Here is a 16947-nt window from a genome sequence, read left to right as displayed (position 1 = left end):
ACAATACCAGAACACCGCCTTCACCGAGAATCGGCTGAGAAGGCAGTGAAGGCACTTTTTTGCTTTCTGAGAACGTCTGATTTGTATACGGGCGCCTTTGACTCTAGTACTGTCCATTCACGTCTCTGTTGCCCTCTCTCTCTCTCTACTTTCTCTTCTTCTTGACCCGTCTACCAGCATAGGATAACCAACCGGACTGTTGACTGGTTTTAGGCGCCCGTTCCTGCGGCGAGCGTCGGCGTTGGCACTGGTAGCGAACGAGCACAGCGAAGGTTGTAAGAGCGAACGCGGAGTGCAGTTGAAAGACGGCGAGAGCGAAGAGAGCGTGAGGAGGAAAGCAGAGGAGGAGGGTGCAGCGGAAACACGAGAAGGAAAGCAGAGTGCCGGCGGCGACGAGGCATGCGGCGAGCGCGGAAACAGCGCTCGCGTGGGCTTCGGATCCACTGCGCATGCGCTACTTCGCCTGCGGTGCCGCCGCCGCTAGAGAATGCGCTCCGCGCCTTCCCGCGCTCACGCTTTCTTTCTGAACAATGAGCGACGCAGCCGGTGGAAATGCTTCGTCTGCCGCTGCTGCTAAACGAGCTGCCCGAGCATAGGCTCAGCGCCGCCGCCGGGAGCACCCTGTCGTTAAGAATCAAATTCGTTGCCGCAATATATCGCGAGTTCGAAACACCTAAACGGCTGCGCTCAACATTGAATTACCGTAATCGTCGGCGAATTTTTCTTCACTTTCTCTACAACGCGACAATATTGAGGCAATGTTGTCTGAGTGTACCCTTCACGGTGATGTTGCTAGATGGCGGAGCGTGTACAAAGGAAAACGCTACGGAGGAGTCTGGCTGCAGTGCACGTTTCGTGCATGACGCTTCTCGGAGGTGGCAATACGGCGGGTCACTACATTGCTTAACTATGTTTTGTTACAGCTAGAACTATGCTAATTTTCGGTAGTTTGATGTTTTAATATTAGGTTTGGAGCCACAGGTTAACTTCAAGAAGTTACATCGTGGTACATCAAATTATAGCCTGGTCGCTTGTGTTTTCAATGGACGTAAGTAAGCAATAATTTCTCTGACAGTTCTTCAGAATGGTTGTGTTAAACTTCAAGGAAGCACTTAAAGAAACATCAATGAAAGTAATAATGAGCTATTTCTGGCACTGGGAGTGAGAGTAAAGAAGAAAACCCGAAATCTGCAAAGTATGTCCCTGGCTCCTTATTTTTTAAGTGAGACCACGCAAATAAGATTACCACGCAGATTTGGTGGCGTCATTAGTCGCCATAGTCACGCACGCGCTGTGCGGGAAAGCAGTAGCTTCGCAAATATGAAAACGGGCAATTAGTTCCCATCGTGCAGGGAGCATTTGATTTCACTCATCGCAGCAGGTGCCTGGTTCGTTTTTTAATGCGCTATTTGCACTCGCGAAGCAATTGTTGTCAGGTCAGGGAGCATGCAGAAGCCTGCTCATGAAATCGAGGGTTCGACGGAAGCCCGTCTGGTCGGGATGAAGTATTGAAGAAGTAAAAACGAAGGACACCGACCAACATAGAAGTGCTAAAAAATGAAAAAAATCTAAAAGACGTTTCGGCTTCGCTACGGAAGCCTTGTTCACAATGGGAAGACGGAAGGTTCATGGAAGCTTATGTACTGTCTACATACATAAGCTTCCATGAACCTTCCGTCTTCCCATTGTGAACAAGGCTTCCGTAGCGAAGCCGAAACGTCTTTGATTTTTTTCATTTTTTAGCACTTCTATGTTGGTCGTGTCCTTCGTTTTTACTTCTTCAAGCCTGCTCATACTTGACGAAAGCCTATTCATTCCTTATCGGAGTGTCCGATACACCGATATGTGACTCGTGCAAATGTGAAGAGACGATCGAGCACGTGTTGCGTTTTTGGAAGCTCTATGAGGTCGAACGCGACGTTCTTCGGATGGTGTTAAACCGGTTAGATAGCCGACCATTTTCAGAGACCAAGTTTCTCGGACCATGGTCCCACGCGTCGCAGGCTTAGCTTACAAGGCGACGGGGGGAGGGGGGGCGGCTGCTACGTTTCATGAAATCGACTGGCCTCATGTGACCGATTGTAGACGTGAAGTTATGGACAGCCGCACGTATTCACACTGATAGTACCATCTTCCTTCCCTCTCCTTTTTTTCTTCCCATGAACTCTCTTCCCCTGTGTAGGGTAGCAAACCAGAAGTGCGTCTGGTTGACCCGCCTACCTTTCCTTCCTCCTCATCCTGCTCCTTCTCATACTTAATTATATTGCGTTCGATGAGCTTTTTCAGTGCAGGCAATGCTGCATAGTTCGCGTTGAATTGGCGCTGGAGCCTCTGCGTGCTCAGTTCAGCAACGTGGAGTGTTGCACGCAGCTGCGGTCGGCCACGTGGCGTAGATACCGCGGCCGCCGCGGGGTGCCGCGACGAGTCCGCTGGCCGAGCGCACTGTGGCTCGCGGAGGACAACCGCGTTTTGGCTACGTTTCGCTAGGGTTACTGTGTACACTATCAAAGCTATGCACACTAACTGTACGTTTGGCGCGTCGTAGGCGCCAAAATCGTGCCGCCTACCTGGACACCCAAAGTTGAAATGCGCGCCACAGTGACGTACACTAGGCGCAGCGCTGCGCGCTCGCGTGTTGCTGGCGCACGTGCGTCTCCCGCCCGTCTTCTCTTCATCGCCCTCGACTGGTTCTGCGCTTAAGGTTCTTTTTTAGTCAGGTCGCGCCAGCACGCCCAAACGGCCACATTAGGGTACATCCTACTCCGCCGTAGCGTTCGCGCGCAGAGCAAAACATCGAAGAAGGAGCGGCAGCACCGCGAGCGCTATTTTTGATTGCCAGAAACTCCGCTTCTGCTGAACGCACCGAAGAACTTCTTGCGGCAATATATTTCTGAAAGAGTCTAATTTAACTTCAAATGCATTATCGACTTCGATAAAGAAGTGTTTCAGAGCCCCTTAAGGCGTTTTCGAAATTCCCAGGCGGCTATACTGGCGCTTGACGCCATGCGCGTCTCTCATTCGTTCGATGCTTGACACGTCGTGTCAGTTTTTGCTATTGTAGTTCTACGGTCATGCGGTCGTAGGCCTCTTTTACACCACTGTGTAGCGTTTGCTTTATCCGGCAGCCGTCCTCTGCTGACACATTGTACCGATCGAACCACCTCTGACGTCATACTCTGCAGGTCGAGACTTATGTGGTGTCAAGTTTCGCATAAAAATAGAGCTTTGTATTCTGGAATTAAGATGTCTATTTTTTTTTGCAGGCGCATAAAAGAACAGGTGTCAATTATTTTATTCGCATAGAAAAATATGGTGGCCGGTGAATCTCGGAATGCTTAAGTGTACCGCCAGATGATCGCCTAAGGCGCGTAATATTGGACACTCATTGCCACTCATTGCCACACTAATATTGCCACCCATTCGCGTTTTCACGGAAACAGGGAATTCTTAAGCTGTTAGACGCCTGGTGCTTCGCTTTAGGCCGAAAAACGTGATTTCAGCACTCGTCTGACTTATTATATACGGCGGTGAGGCAGCGCGCGCCCGTGAGATGTCGCCACCGCTATGACACTACGTCACTAAGGTCACGCAAGCCGAGAAAACGTGTAGGAACCCCATGGACTGGCGGGGATTTCTTGCTCCCCTGAGGCATCGTAACCCGCTTCAAATCGGAGTTTGAGGCGATGACACCACGCACTTAAGACACTCGCCGAACAGGCAGATAGCGCACTTTTGCCTCTTTGAATCTTAGAGGTCCAACACGCAAACTATGCGCTGCCCAGAGTGTTGTGCTACTGCATCTCGAAGGCGTGTTGACCATACATTATGACATGCCATGTAACGAGAGCTGCACGAGAGAACATTAAAATATGTGCAATCCTAAGGAGTTACGGAACTGACAGTTGTGGCGTTTGCCTATAGGCAGTGCTGGGCAGTATCGAAGATACGGGAATCGTAGATACTATCTTAGATACTCTTTGGGCATCTTGTATATGTATCATTATACGTCTGGCAAGGTGTTTATCAGTATCTGTATTCCCGATACATGAAAGAATGTATCGTGTATCGTAATATACAAGATACTGGCTATCGGAAGATTGCCGCGTCAAACTATAAACGTTGGCTGAACTCCGCTTCTCAAGCTGATACTGTCAATCGCCACTAAGCCACCTGAGTAAAACTACAGGCAGCGACATTCTTTTGTTGTTTCCGCCAGAGCCTTCCAGCGAGGGCAGGCGATGAGGTCTGCAGGTCCCCATTGGTGGAGCCCGTGGTGGCGCTCGCGCTTTCCCGACAAAAACAAGCGCGTGAACATCTGCGCGCAGCTGACTTTTTTGTTTTCTTGTTTTTTTTGTTTTTAGTTACGTCGATGCCATGACACTTGCTCGCTGCCACCGTACTGTGCTGCGCACGCCAATGCGTGCGGCGTCTTACGCGCAAATTATGAAGCCGCTATAGTTTCGTTATCGAAGTTTCTATAAGGATCTTTCATGTTAAGCAGCTAAAGCAATCCCAATAAATTGTTTCGGAATGAGAAAAATTCACGCAGGTACTCCTCTGAGAGTTGTCTAAGTATATACACGTAAGCATTGTGCCGCTTGCTCGTTTCCGTGCAGCCCGTTGTCATTATCGCCGTTATGAAACTTGATCTGACCAGTACAAAGAGAAAGCTTCTTAACCATGACCAATATTAACCCTTATCAAGCTTCACGCAATCGATCCGATTAACCCTTCATCATCATCATCATCATCATCATCATCATCATCATCATCATCATCAGCAGCAGCAGCAGCAGCAGCAGCAGCAGCAGCAGCAGCAGCAGCAGCAGCAGCCTGGTTACGCCCACTGCAGGGCAAAGGACTCTCCCATATTTCTCCAACAACCCCGGTCATGTACTAATTGTGGCCATGCCGTCCCTGCAAATTTCTTAATCTCATCCGCCCACCTAACTTTCTGCCGTCCCCTGCTACGCTTCCCTTCCCTTGGAATCCAGTCCGTAACCCTTAATGACCATCGGTTATCTTCCCTCCTCATTACATGTCCTGCCCATGCCCATTTCTTTTTCTTGATTTCAACTAAGATATCATTAACTCGCGTTTGTTCCCTCACCCAATCTGCTCTTTTCTTATCCCTTAACGTTACACCTATCATTCTTCTTTCCATAGCTCGTTGCGTCGTCCTCAGTTTGAGTAGAACCCTTTTCGTAAGCCTCCAGGTTTCTGCCCCGTAGGTGAGTACTGGTAAGATACAGCTATTATATATTTTTCTCTTGAGGGATAATGACAACCTGCTGTTCATGATCTGAGAATGCCTGCCAAACGCACCCCAGCCCATTCTTATTCTTCTGATTATTTCTGTCTCATGATCCGGATCCGCAGTCACTACCTGCCCTAAGTAGATGTATTCCCTTACGACTTCCAGTGCCTCGCTGCCTATTGTAAACTGCTGCTCTCTTCCGAGACTGTTAAACATTACTTTAGTTTTCTGCAGATTAATTTTTAGACCCACTCTTCTGCTTTGCCTCTCCAGGTCAGTGAGCATGCATTGCAGTTGGTCCCCTGAGTTACTAAGCAAGGCAATATCATCAGCGAATCGCAAGTTACTAAGGTATTCTCCATTAACTTTTATCCCCATTTCTTCCCAATCTAGGTCTCTGAATACCTCCTGTAAACACGCTGTGAATAGCATTGGAGAGATCGTATCTCCCTGCCTGACGCCTTTCTTTATTGGGATTTTGTTGCTTTCTTTATGGAGGACTACGGTTAACCCTTATCAGTCCTAATTAACCTTGTCCGACATGATGCAACCCTTATCAACCGTTATCAGTGCTTATTAACATCGGCGTTGATCCGGCGATTATCAGCCCTTATCGCTCTTTAGTATCTTATCCATCCGCGTCGAACCACTGTCAGCCGTGATGAGACCTATATATAACACCTCATCATTCCTTACCGAAGTCATTGACTGCTTATCTGTCTGTGTTGCGTGACGCGAAGCGCATGGGCCTTCGTAGATCGGTGGCATTTTGGTCGGTGAACCAAAGGAAGGGAACCGGTTTGGGCACGTTGGTTATTCACCGTAGTACAATCCATATTGGCGGCGAGGAGTTACGGAGTCGCCCTCTATCGGAAGCGCCTCGCTGGCGTAGTATGAGGGATCACGTGGCGCGCTCCTCATAGGTTTTGCTGTCAGCGCTCACTGAAAACACCACGCGCGAGTTCTCCCGGACATTTCTGTAAGTACTTTCGAAACGAGAGAAGTTTCTTACTGTCTAAATAATAATCTTGAACAAACTGAAAGCACACAATCGTTTACAGCCGCTATCTCTTTACCGAATACGTACAGTGAACGCCACTGCGCGCGGTCGCCGTGATGGAGTCTCCCGAACCGGCTTCTTGCGTGAAAGGTAGGTAAACGCTGAGAGCAAACTATGTGAAATATGTTCTTACAGTGTTTGTATAACTAAATGGAGCGTAATAAAATGAAGCCTCAATGCAGCGATCGCGCAGATTCGCAGCCACCGACTGCGCGTCTGCATGCTTGTCCGCGCACTGTTTCGCTTTCTGCGCGCGCGCGTTTTCGCACCGTGCCATGAGCTTAAGGCCGCAGAATATGAGCATTTGACAGTATACAAGCAACCATTGTTGCGTGGGCGCTATCAGAGCTGTTCAAAAATAATTTCATTGTAGAGACTTCGACGCCTACGGGACTGTGATGTGCCGTCGCGACGATTCAATCTTTTTTTCTTCTAAATTCTTTGACATTTCAATACTATTTCTCGAGTTGCGTCGCACTGTATGTTTATCGGCGTTCTCAGCGTGCAATTTCCCGCTGCTCCTTTTTTGTAATCCAGTGCATTAATTCATAACACAAACATGACCCTATGCCATGCTTTCTTTAAATGTGCTTCTTACCGCTGCCTTTCCACTCCACTGAACTTGCCAGTATCTATAGTATCGACAAGTTCATAGACCAAACCGTCATGACATTAGTCGGGCAGCGGACTCGGGCGAGCGTCTCAGTGCGCGTTTCTAGAACATCGCAGACCGGGCGCCGTAGCAGAAATATTCGTTGCGCCTGTGCTTGCTGCATACCCGAGTTGTAGCCGATGACTGTTTGCCGGTTTTATGTTTCGCGAGCCAAGCTTCACACAGCTTCTTGTCCTGCGGCTACGTGCGAATAAGGCTGACACCGGCCTCCGTTACGTGCGTCCGGCCCTGCGGCACCGAGCAGTAGCCTACCATGTCGCGCGCCTTCAAAGGCAGCCACTACCTATTGTAGTGCTTTCAAGCGTTGTAAAGGAGACACTCGAAGCGTGAAAATTTCGCCACTAAATGAAAACCGCAGCGTACGAGGGAATTTAAGCTCGTTTTCAGCTCGCTTCGGCGCGCCCGAAGCAGCCGACGCGGCCGCTATGTCCACGTGATCCCTCCTAGCACGTCACGCCGACGGTGGCGCCAGCTTTTCCAGTGGTGGAGCTCGAGGCCCATATTGCTGCGCCGTTGCGTGCCCGAACGGAAGGCGCATCCCGCGACCACCGAAACGCAACGGGGATGTGGCGTGTTTGGCATTAAATTTTTGCGAAGTGGGAATTTTCCTGATGTCTACAACGCTCCAAGTCGGCTATACATGTGGTTCTAGAGGTGGCTTTTATTCCACCACAACCAAATATTTCAACAAAGCCTTCATAGAAACAATTATTAATGCTTTATACATTGTTTTCTTTATAGGGATTCGTCTTACGTCACGACGGACAGGTTTCCACGTTGGGCAGACATAGAAATGCTTACGCATTTAAAATGTCATGCTTTGGGCAGCAAAGACAAAATATTAATATACTAGCAGAAATTTCATTCATACGAAACAAGGTTGGTCGGAGTTTAGAGATTTCCAAGCAAGCATTTTTTTGCATATGCATTTGCTGCTATATTAAATTACGTATACATATCTACAATAAGAAATTTGCGAATATATCGAAGTATCTTAAAATACAAATGGAAAGTATCGTATCGGATATAAACATTGCGGTAATATTTTGTATCTGTATCTTAATTACTTATCGCGGGAGCATCTCGTATAATGATATAATTGCAAAGTGTCTTTGCCTGGCCCTGCCTATAGTCAATAAGTTCTGTAAGCCAACGGTTCTGTATATCTTAACGCGAGGAGGGCATCCATGCTTTCGTTTAGGCACCCGCAGACGCCGCAGGGCGAGCTAGAATTAACGGAAGGAATAACCAGTCTACGCGCTGGGGCGTGTGAACCGCCCGTCGCTCCCCGTCCTGGCCGTCTTCCAAGGTGGAGCCTCGCGAGGCAGCTGCCGCGTCACAGTTTTCAATCGTCGACAGCGTTTGAGTGGCGGGCAAGTTAACCGCTCCGATACGCGCGGTCACGCAATTACCGCTTGATGCTGGCAGTGACGGCGGGTGCGTCAGGCACAGTTTTGAAGCTGAGCGGTGGCCGTGAACTGTCTCGTCTGCGGTGACGCAGAGAGAATAATGGAGAAAATTCGCGGATGATTGCGATACTCCCTAGTGCGAAGTTTGAGCGCAGCTCTATACGTGTTTTCAGTTCGCGATATATTGAGGCAAAGAATTTGAGAGAGACATGTAGCAGAGTCGGCGATCGTCGAAAATCTGATCTACGGGTCAAGCGTGCAGGCTTTTATACGTGACTTGTCGAAGGTTCCAGTCAACCCGCCGTGGTTGCTTAGTGGCTGTGGTGTTGGGCTGCTAAGCACGAGGTCGCGGGATGGGATCCCAGCCACGGCGGCCGCATTCCAATGGGGGCGAAATGCGAAAACACCCGTGTACTTAGATTTAGGTGCACGTTAAAGAAGCCCAGGTGGTCCAAATTTGCGCAGTCCCCCACTACGGCGTGCCTCATAATCAGATCGTGGTTTTGGCGCGATAAAACCCCATAATTTAATGTTAAGGTTCCAGTGCAATCGTTGGTGCCGCTTGCATGGCTTCCAGAAAGTACTGCACAATTCGCATCGCGCGAGACAATCAGATTACAATAGAATCGCAAACCGTGACAATCTAAACAAGTGCGAACAAGACCCAAACCAAGAAAACCAAACAAGTGAGAACGAGAGCTGACGCGAACAGACGATAGTACGAGACTAGCGGTCCGGCTGAGACCAGATACGAGTACGCATCGAGCGGTCGCGCGGGTCCGCATGAAACCAGTTTCCCGCGCGCGTCGCTGATGACATATGGGGCATAGACCTGCAGACTGACAAAGAAGCTTGAGAACCAGGACTGCGCAAAGAACGATGGAACGAAGAATGCTAGGCATAACTTTAAACGACAGGAAGAGAGCGGTTTGGATCAGAGAGCTAGCGGGTATAGACGACATTCTAATTGACATGAAGAGAAAAAAAAATGGCGCTGGGCAGGTCATGTAATGCGTAGAGTAGATAACCGTTGGACCATTAGGGTGACAGAATGGGTAACAAGAGAGGCGAAGCGCAGTAGAGGACCACGGAAGACTAGGTGGTGCGACGAAATTAGGAAATTAGCGGGTGCTTGTTGGAATCGTCTGGCGCAGAACAGGGGTAATTTGAGATCGCGGGGTGAGGCCTTCGTCCTGCAGTGGACATAAAATAGGCTGATGATGATGACGTCACTGAAGGGGCCGCTCTCATTGGTGTCCGCCGTTCGCGGCTTGCGTCTTTTTTTTCATAAGCTGCTCTGCGCTCGCTCTTTCATTCTTCGCTGTTGTTCTCGTTCACTCGGTTACGCCGAGACCAACGCCGACGCTCGCCGCAGGAACGTACGGCTAAGAGCTGCGCTCTAAAAAAATAGTTTTCCTGCGCCACAGCGACGTGAAGAAGCACTTCCGAATGGTTGCCAGTACAGTTATTAGACGTCTTGGTGCCAGTGGGACCGGGCACAGCGCGTGCGCGAGTGTGTAATTAAGGAACACTTACTATGCCCTGTTACATTGGCCCTTTTCTACTCGTAATACTCTTCAATAACACAGCCGCATGATGGTGAAACTAACGTAAGGAAAGCGGTCATTATGCAGATGCAACCTTTGCCTTATGCGCACGCCTCAATGTATCTCTCGATTTGCAGTGAACTGAATTATGCCTGCACTGCCTACGCACCGCTGGCATGGATTTAAATCTTACTTCGGCTAGCTGCGTGGCGCATAATGGCAATTACGACGTGGCTGTGCTGGACGACGTGGTTTCCCTTGGTAATGTTACTGTTCGAGGCGGGGCTGCGGTAGTTTTTAGGGAGATTTGTGGGCTTGCCTGCACAATCGGGAAACTTGTTGGGAATCGGGGAATCTTCCGGGCAAACCATAGCTCACAACAGGTGGCGCCAATTAGATTTCCCATTCTAGTCATTTTCTCGCTTCTCAAAACTTGCTTTTCAATGGCAAATTCGTTATAACAGAAGCCTAACGTTCGAATCCAGCTTAGTTCGGTATTTTATTTTGAGTGTCCCGTTAAGCTGTCAAGCGTGAGGTTGCTTTTTTGAAAATGCTTCCTCAGGCCCTTGGAAGTAGTCGAAAGACATTGCATTTCTTTCTTAAAAGCTTCTAGGAAAGGAATGACACTATAGTCTTTCTTTTTCTGACTCATTCAAAATAAGATTCGACCATAGTCGTTTTTTTATTTAAATTGGCTATTGTGTTGTCTGTGCCAGTTATGCTTACGTGACACGGGATGGAATCGGTACCCTTTTCCCACGGGGCACGGATCTCGTGCAGAGAGATACGCCGCGCGCCTCTTGGAGCCAAACGTCGGCGTCATTTGAGATGTGTTAACAAAGCGAACAGGGCCCGTAGTGACGAAAGCGGCACCCCCTTCTCCTCCCCGTCCGCGATTGCGTCCACCTGCGTGTCACCGCCTTATCTCCGCTGCTCTCGGCTTCCTTTCATTAGCACCGTATACTCGTAAACGCGTATCACCGTTGCGCGCAAGAGCAGACGGCCACATGGACGCGCACCAGGCGGACACCGCGTTCCCGGTGCTTCGAGCACTGCGCCGTCTCACCAGCGTCGCCTACCACCACCGCGCCGGCTTCCGCGTCAAGACCGTGAGTTTTTTTTTTCGCCGGACCGACGCCGCACGCCGATTTTTCGGTTCGCTTTCCCAATTGAGGGATCGCGTATGTCACATATGTACGTCGTGTTCTCTCGTAAGGTCACGCGAGGACACATACGCGAAGTACGCGTGTTAGTACGAGATTATTGGATCGTAAGGATTTATCGTTGTTCGAGCAGGAACACGGACATCAGAAAACGCAAATACACGCAGACGGCGATATACGGCACGTCTGTCATACATAGGCGTGTAAGATTTTTCGATAGGGTCGCAAGCGAGGAGCAGTGCGAAGGGACGGGTAAGGGACGACCGGCTCGACGCTTTCTCTCGTCTCATCCTTTCTATAGTGTTTCTCGTCGTCGCGTTTATTCCCACCCGCGTTACCTGAAGGCATTCAGTCACCCGTGTTTCTGAGCAACCGTTCGTGCCTATATCACTTCCGTGACTTTTTTTCTTTTCGATCCTGGACGTTCTTAAGATCGACTTCACAGAAAAAATTGGTGTGATGAAAACCCTACCACAAACGTTTTTAAAGCTCGGAATTCGCGAAAAGGTGGCGTATCCTGGTGTATTAGACGATCACCCTCCATGTCATGAGTGCGGTGCGATGTTCCCACGGGGAAGTGCTGTACACTGCAGCTTTTCATCCAGCCGGAGTGTGTCTTGAATGCGATGGGGAAGAAAAAAATGTCTGTGCTTCTGTGCTCTTAAAACTTTGGTGGGCAGTGGTGCATTCATCTGATTTAACGCCATCATTTACGTGCGCTGGTGAACATGAAGTATGATGAAAATGCAGCGAATAACTGCATGCTCGTATGAACATGAAGTATGATGAAAATGCAGCGAATAACTGCATGCTCGTATGAGACACGTCATTTGGAGTAACGCGGATTGACACAGACTCCAAAAGCTGTGAACGAAAATTGGCTAAAAGTGAAGAGTAAACATGTACTAAAGAACGCTATTTTCATTGCTTGTTGCTCTTTATAATTATGTGAAAGTTCGGCTGCCTCGCGAAGTTAGGTAAAGCCAATGTTTTGCGACAATACAACGTTGATTTTGCGTTTCTCCTGCCTCATACACCTGTGTGACAATGCTTGATAACCCTTGGTTCCTGTATGCATCCGTATAGATTAAGGCTCTTTTTGTTATTTCGCGGCACTTACGTTTTCTCATACTCTGCGGATGCATTTGAAACAATGGCAGCTGCAAATGAGCGACTCTCAGCGTACTGCTGCCGTATTTGACCCAACGACACGTTTCAGCGCCAAATGTCATTGTGATGTAATTTGTCATGGAGTATCTCAGAGCCAATAGCAAATAAGATCTCGTTCGTCAATATTTTATCTGTTTGTTTTTCTTTTTTCGGAACCGAACTCGTATAAGACGGTAAGCATTTTCTCCATCGAGCAGTGAACAGTAGTGGAAGATTGCAGGGAGAGAGCTCAGAGCAACGATTTTAACACGCCCACAAAAGGAAAGAACGCAAGAAAAAAAAAAGAAGAAAGGAAAGCTCCCCAAGAACAATATACAGAGTATGTCTTCAGATAATCGGGAGGCGGAGAATTCCGCCGGGGGAGCGAAATCTGCAGCCTGCCAGTGTGACGTGATGTAATCGAGGCGATAAAGTATGCGGATGTGCGTGCTGATAACTAACTTTGGCACTTGTTTGCGCTATCTGTGCACTGTCGTTCATCACCGATGAGGTCGTGGCGTAGAAAACACTGCTGTGCGTAGTCACTTGACACGAAACGGAGAGGAATTTATTTGTTTTGCGCGTTGGATGGGGCTTGTAAAGAACGGCGAGTTGCGCAACAAGATTGCCACCTTGCCACCCGATTACGACAAGGGGTGCAAGACGCTCACCTCCCGCTCTCCGCCGCTGCAGCTGCGAGGCGTTCAAAGAAGCGACCTTTGCGCTGGAATCCGCCGCCTTCCTCCAGCCCCTTCGACATTGTGACGGGACGAGTTTGGTGTGGGGACAATGATTCCAGAGTTCCTCAACGCGGAGCTGATCTGACACGCCTGAAGAAGCTACCGCGGGAACGTCTTATTTTTGCGCTCTCACGGTTCTGCATGTTGCAAAACAACGAGCGACCCTCGAGCGGCGTCGATTTTCCGGAACGGCACCACCTTCAACGCCGTCGCTTGGGCTTCGGAATGTGTGTGCCTTTGTGTCTGTAAACTGGTCTTCAGAGCAGCTGCGAGTTGGTGATGTGTAAACGAACAGCCGCCGCGTCGTAGGACCGGCGGATCGAGTGTATAAAAACTGTGGTTGTGCGAATGTTGGACACACTTCTCTTGAGCAGTCATGTTAGACTGAGTCACTTCTCTCATGCAGTCATGTTGGACTGTTACTCTTTTTCTCAAGCAGTCATGTTAGACTGAGTTAATTTCTGTAAATAAACCCCTTTTTCCTCGTTCTCGATGAGAAGCAGTTCTTCACTTCATCAACGATCTCAGCGTAAATAAGTTGGACGACGGCATGGGCCAGCTACCTTCGAATTCATGCCGTACTCCAATCTTGGCAAAGGACCACGGACGAAGGGATTGAGCCCCCAATCCTGACAACTGGCTGACAGCGGTGAGATGGACTTTGCGACGTGGTGCTGTATCTGCGGTGAGTGCTTGGTTTTTGCTTTGACTCTCTAGGCTTCATTTTGTGGTTGTTCTGTTTAGAACAGTAGGGAAGCTAGATTGTTGTGTGTTAGCTAGGTTGTGTTTTCCTAGCTAGATTTAGAGAGCAGAATCAAGGCAGTAAAGCAGCAGTCATGGAGTTAAGGACACTGCTGAGAGACGAGTTGTTGATTGTTGGTGAGGAACTGGGCCTAGATGTACGCAAGGAAATGCTCAAATCGGAATTATTGGAGCTAATTTCCAATCAGGCCAGTGAGCAAGATATTGAAATGGGATTGGAACTTCTCAAAAAGAGAGAGAAACGGGAAAAAGAAAGAGAAGAACGGGACAGAGAAAACCGCGAGTTTCAGTTAAGGAAAATGCAACTTGAACTTGAAAGCAAACGTTTGGAGTTGCCTCAAGGAAGTGAAGGCGCTCTGGGTCGATCAAGTGAGGCAGAATCATACCGCATGGACAGGCTATTAAAGCCATTTGAGGTCGGGACCGACATAGGCTTGTTCCTAAGCAATTTTGAAAGGACTTGCGAGAAGATGAACTTCGGCCCGAGTACATGGCCACAGCGGTTGCTGTCTATGTTGCCGTGTGAGGCGGCGGAAGTAATCGCCAGACTAAGTGTGCAGGATGCATATGATTATGCGAAAGTTAAGGCTAGTCTCCTGAAGAAATACCGCCTTTCAGCCGAAGCTTTTCGGCAAAGGTTTAGGAGCACAGGCAAGAAAGATAGCGAGGGCTATCCGGAGTTTGCGTATAGCTTAAAGGCCAACCTAGTCGAGTGGCTTAAAAGCGCGGAAGCGTACGACAGCAGAGACATGATCATTGAATGCATGTGTCTAGAGCAGTTTTACAAAACCATCCCCCAAGCTGTGAAACTGTGGGTGCAAGACAGAGGTAATGTAAACACTGTGGAAAGGGCGGCTGAATTAGCCGAAGAGTACGCAACCCGTAGAAAATTGAACGCCGAGGAGGGAAACTGGGACGGTCGAAATGGACCGCGGAAACCATTTCCGTTCAAAAAGGGTGCGCAAACTAGACGATCCGAGCCTGTAGACATGGCGGAAAAGCCCGCAGAAAAGAGCGAGGAGAAACTTAACGGAGAAACCGCACAAAAAGAACAGAAAAGAAAATTCGAATCTGTTAGACCAATTCGCTGTTACAAATGCCACAAATTGGGACATATAGCTGTAAACTGCGAGAAGTCTAGCGTAGTTTTTTCCTACGTGGAGGAAAAAGATGAAAATATGGAACTTTTAAGTCCATATCTCCACGACCTGCAAGTTAATGGAAAACCATGCCGAGTGCTAAGAGACAGTGCCGCCACGCTGGACATTGTCCATCCGTCCTACGTGATGGTAGATGACTTCACCGGAGAAGTAGCATGGATAAAACAGGTTGTAGAAGAACACAGCGTGTGTCTGCCCATGGCCAAAGTCAAAATCAGTGGACCATTCGGGGAGCTAGAGACTGAGGCTGCAGTTTCCAAATTTTTGTCACTGCAGTATCCCTACATCTTTTCGAATCGCTCGAATCAGTTACTGCGTGACAGAGGGCTCAAACTGGGAGAGGGCATAGTACAGGCATTGACCCGAGGCCAAGCTCGTAAGATCGCGGCGCTTTCGGCTGAAAATGCTCAAGCTCCTCCAGCTGAAGCAGAAAAGGGGATAGCTTCAATACCCGAATCCGAGCTAGGCCCGAGGGACAAAAGAACAGTTGAGGAGAGCCTGCCAGTTGACCAGCTCAATGAGAGCGTAGCACTAGAGTGTCAGAGTTCTAGCCTGCAGGAAGAGCAAGCAGACGCGCTCACAAGCGAGACAGGGTCGTTGTTATCACCGGCCTCAAAGAACTTTGATCAACTCTTACGCGTGGATAGAGAGTCACTGGCAGCTGAGCAAAAGAATGATGAGAGCTTAGCTAAATTACGTGACACAGCTAAAGAAGGCATTGCTAGGCGCAACGTAACGATACATGAGAGAGGAGGATTGTTGTATCGGCATTACAGAGATCGAAAGGGTAAGATTTTAGATCAGTTAGTCATACCTACTAAGTATAGGGAGGACCTTTTGAGTCTTTGTCATGGAAATGGGTGGTCCGGCCACCTAGGCATAAACAAATCAAAGGAAAGATTGCTTATGGAATACTACTGGCCTGGCTGTTTCAAAGATGTAGAAAACTTTGTAAGATCATGCGACGCCTGCCAGCGTTCTGGTAAACCAGGAGAGACTTGGAAAGCCCCACTGAAGGTAGTGCCCTTAATAACAGAGCCTTTCAGACGACTTGTAATAGACACGGTAGGGCCTCTTCCAAAAACAAAATCAGGCTACAGGTACTTGTTTACCATGCTGTGTCCGGCCACCAAGTTTCCAGAAGCAATCCCTTTGAAAGAGCTCAGCTCCACTGAAGTAGTAGACGCGCTTTTGACAGTGTTTGCACGAGTTGGGTTTCCAGCCGAAATTCAGGCAGATCAAGGGTCAGTATTCACGAGCGCACTGACTTCCACATTCTTGCAAAAGTGCGGGGTAAAGTTAATACACAGTTCTGTCTATCACCCTCAGTCAAACAGTGTAGAGAGGTGGCATTCAGTGCTTAAGCGAGTTTTGCGTGCGCTCTGTTACGAGCACAAGGAGGACTGGGAGAACTGTCTGCCGGCAACTTTGTTTGCTTTGCGAACGGTTCCACATGAAGCGACAGGGTTCTCTCCAGCAGAACTAGTGTATGGGAGGACACTCCGTTCTCCACTGAGAATGTTAAGAGAGATGTGGGAGGAAAGAGGGGAGAGTCCAACCGTGGTTGAATACGTGCTAAATTTACTGGAACGGCTAAGCGCAACCCAAGAACTAGTCGGAAAGAACATGGCACTAGCTCAAAAGAACGCCAAATTCTATTACGACAGGAATGCGAGGCTTCGTACGTTTAACGCCGGAGACCAGGTAATGATCCTCAAACCTTCAAGAAAGAACAAGCTTGAAGTTCACTGGGACGGGCCCGTTAAAGTGTTGCACAAACTTTCAGAAACTAACTATGCTTTGAGAATGCCCGGTCGCAGGAAGGAAGTGAGGATATATCACTGTAATTTGATGAAGCCGTATGTAGAGCGGAGCGGAGTCGTTAACTATACTGTCAAAGAGCCGGATGGCATTGGTACCAAGTTTAAGGAGTATAGGGCAACCTCCAACTCTGAAATCGGCCTAGAAGAAGTAGTGGAACACTCGGTAAGCTCTCATGCTCTAAGTCCCGAGCCGCTAGATGAGCT

The 16947-nt window shown here is 48.8% G+C and overlaps 1 protein-coding gene across 3 annotated transcripts in view; it reads left to right on the top strand.

Moving 5' to 3' along the window:
- The window catches only part of LOC135919151 (transient receptor potential cation channel subfamily M member-like 2), a 203169-nt gene that overhangs the window by 42551 nt on the left and 143671 nt on the right, over window positions 1-16947 (top strand). The window contains exon 1 of one of the 3 annotated variants that reach the window (XM_065452873.2): window positions 10941-11055. The exons of the other annotated variants lie outside the window; for them this stretch is intronic. Within the exon in view, the coding sequence (XP_065308945.2) occupies window positions 10954-11055 (102 nt within the window). The 5' untranslated portion in view covers window positions 10941-10953. Of the gene's footprint in view, window positions 1-10940; window positions 11056-16947 lie in introns of those variants that run through there. 3 annotated transcript variants of the gene reach the window in all.

The sequence above is a fragment of the Dermacentor albipictus genome, chromosome 3 (genome assembly GCF_038994185.2).
Source record: "Dermacentor albipictus isolate Rhodes 1998 colony chromosome 3, USDA_Dalb.pri_finalv2, whole genome shotgun sequence".
Classification (NCBI taxonomy): Eukaryota; Metazoa; Arthropoda; class Arachnida; order Ixodida; family Ixodidae; genus Dermacentor; species Dermacentor albipictus.
The sequence above is the reverse complement of the archived record's forward strand: the minus strand, read 5'-3'. Positions and strand labels throughout refer to the sequence as shown.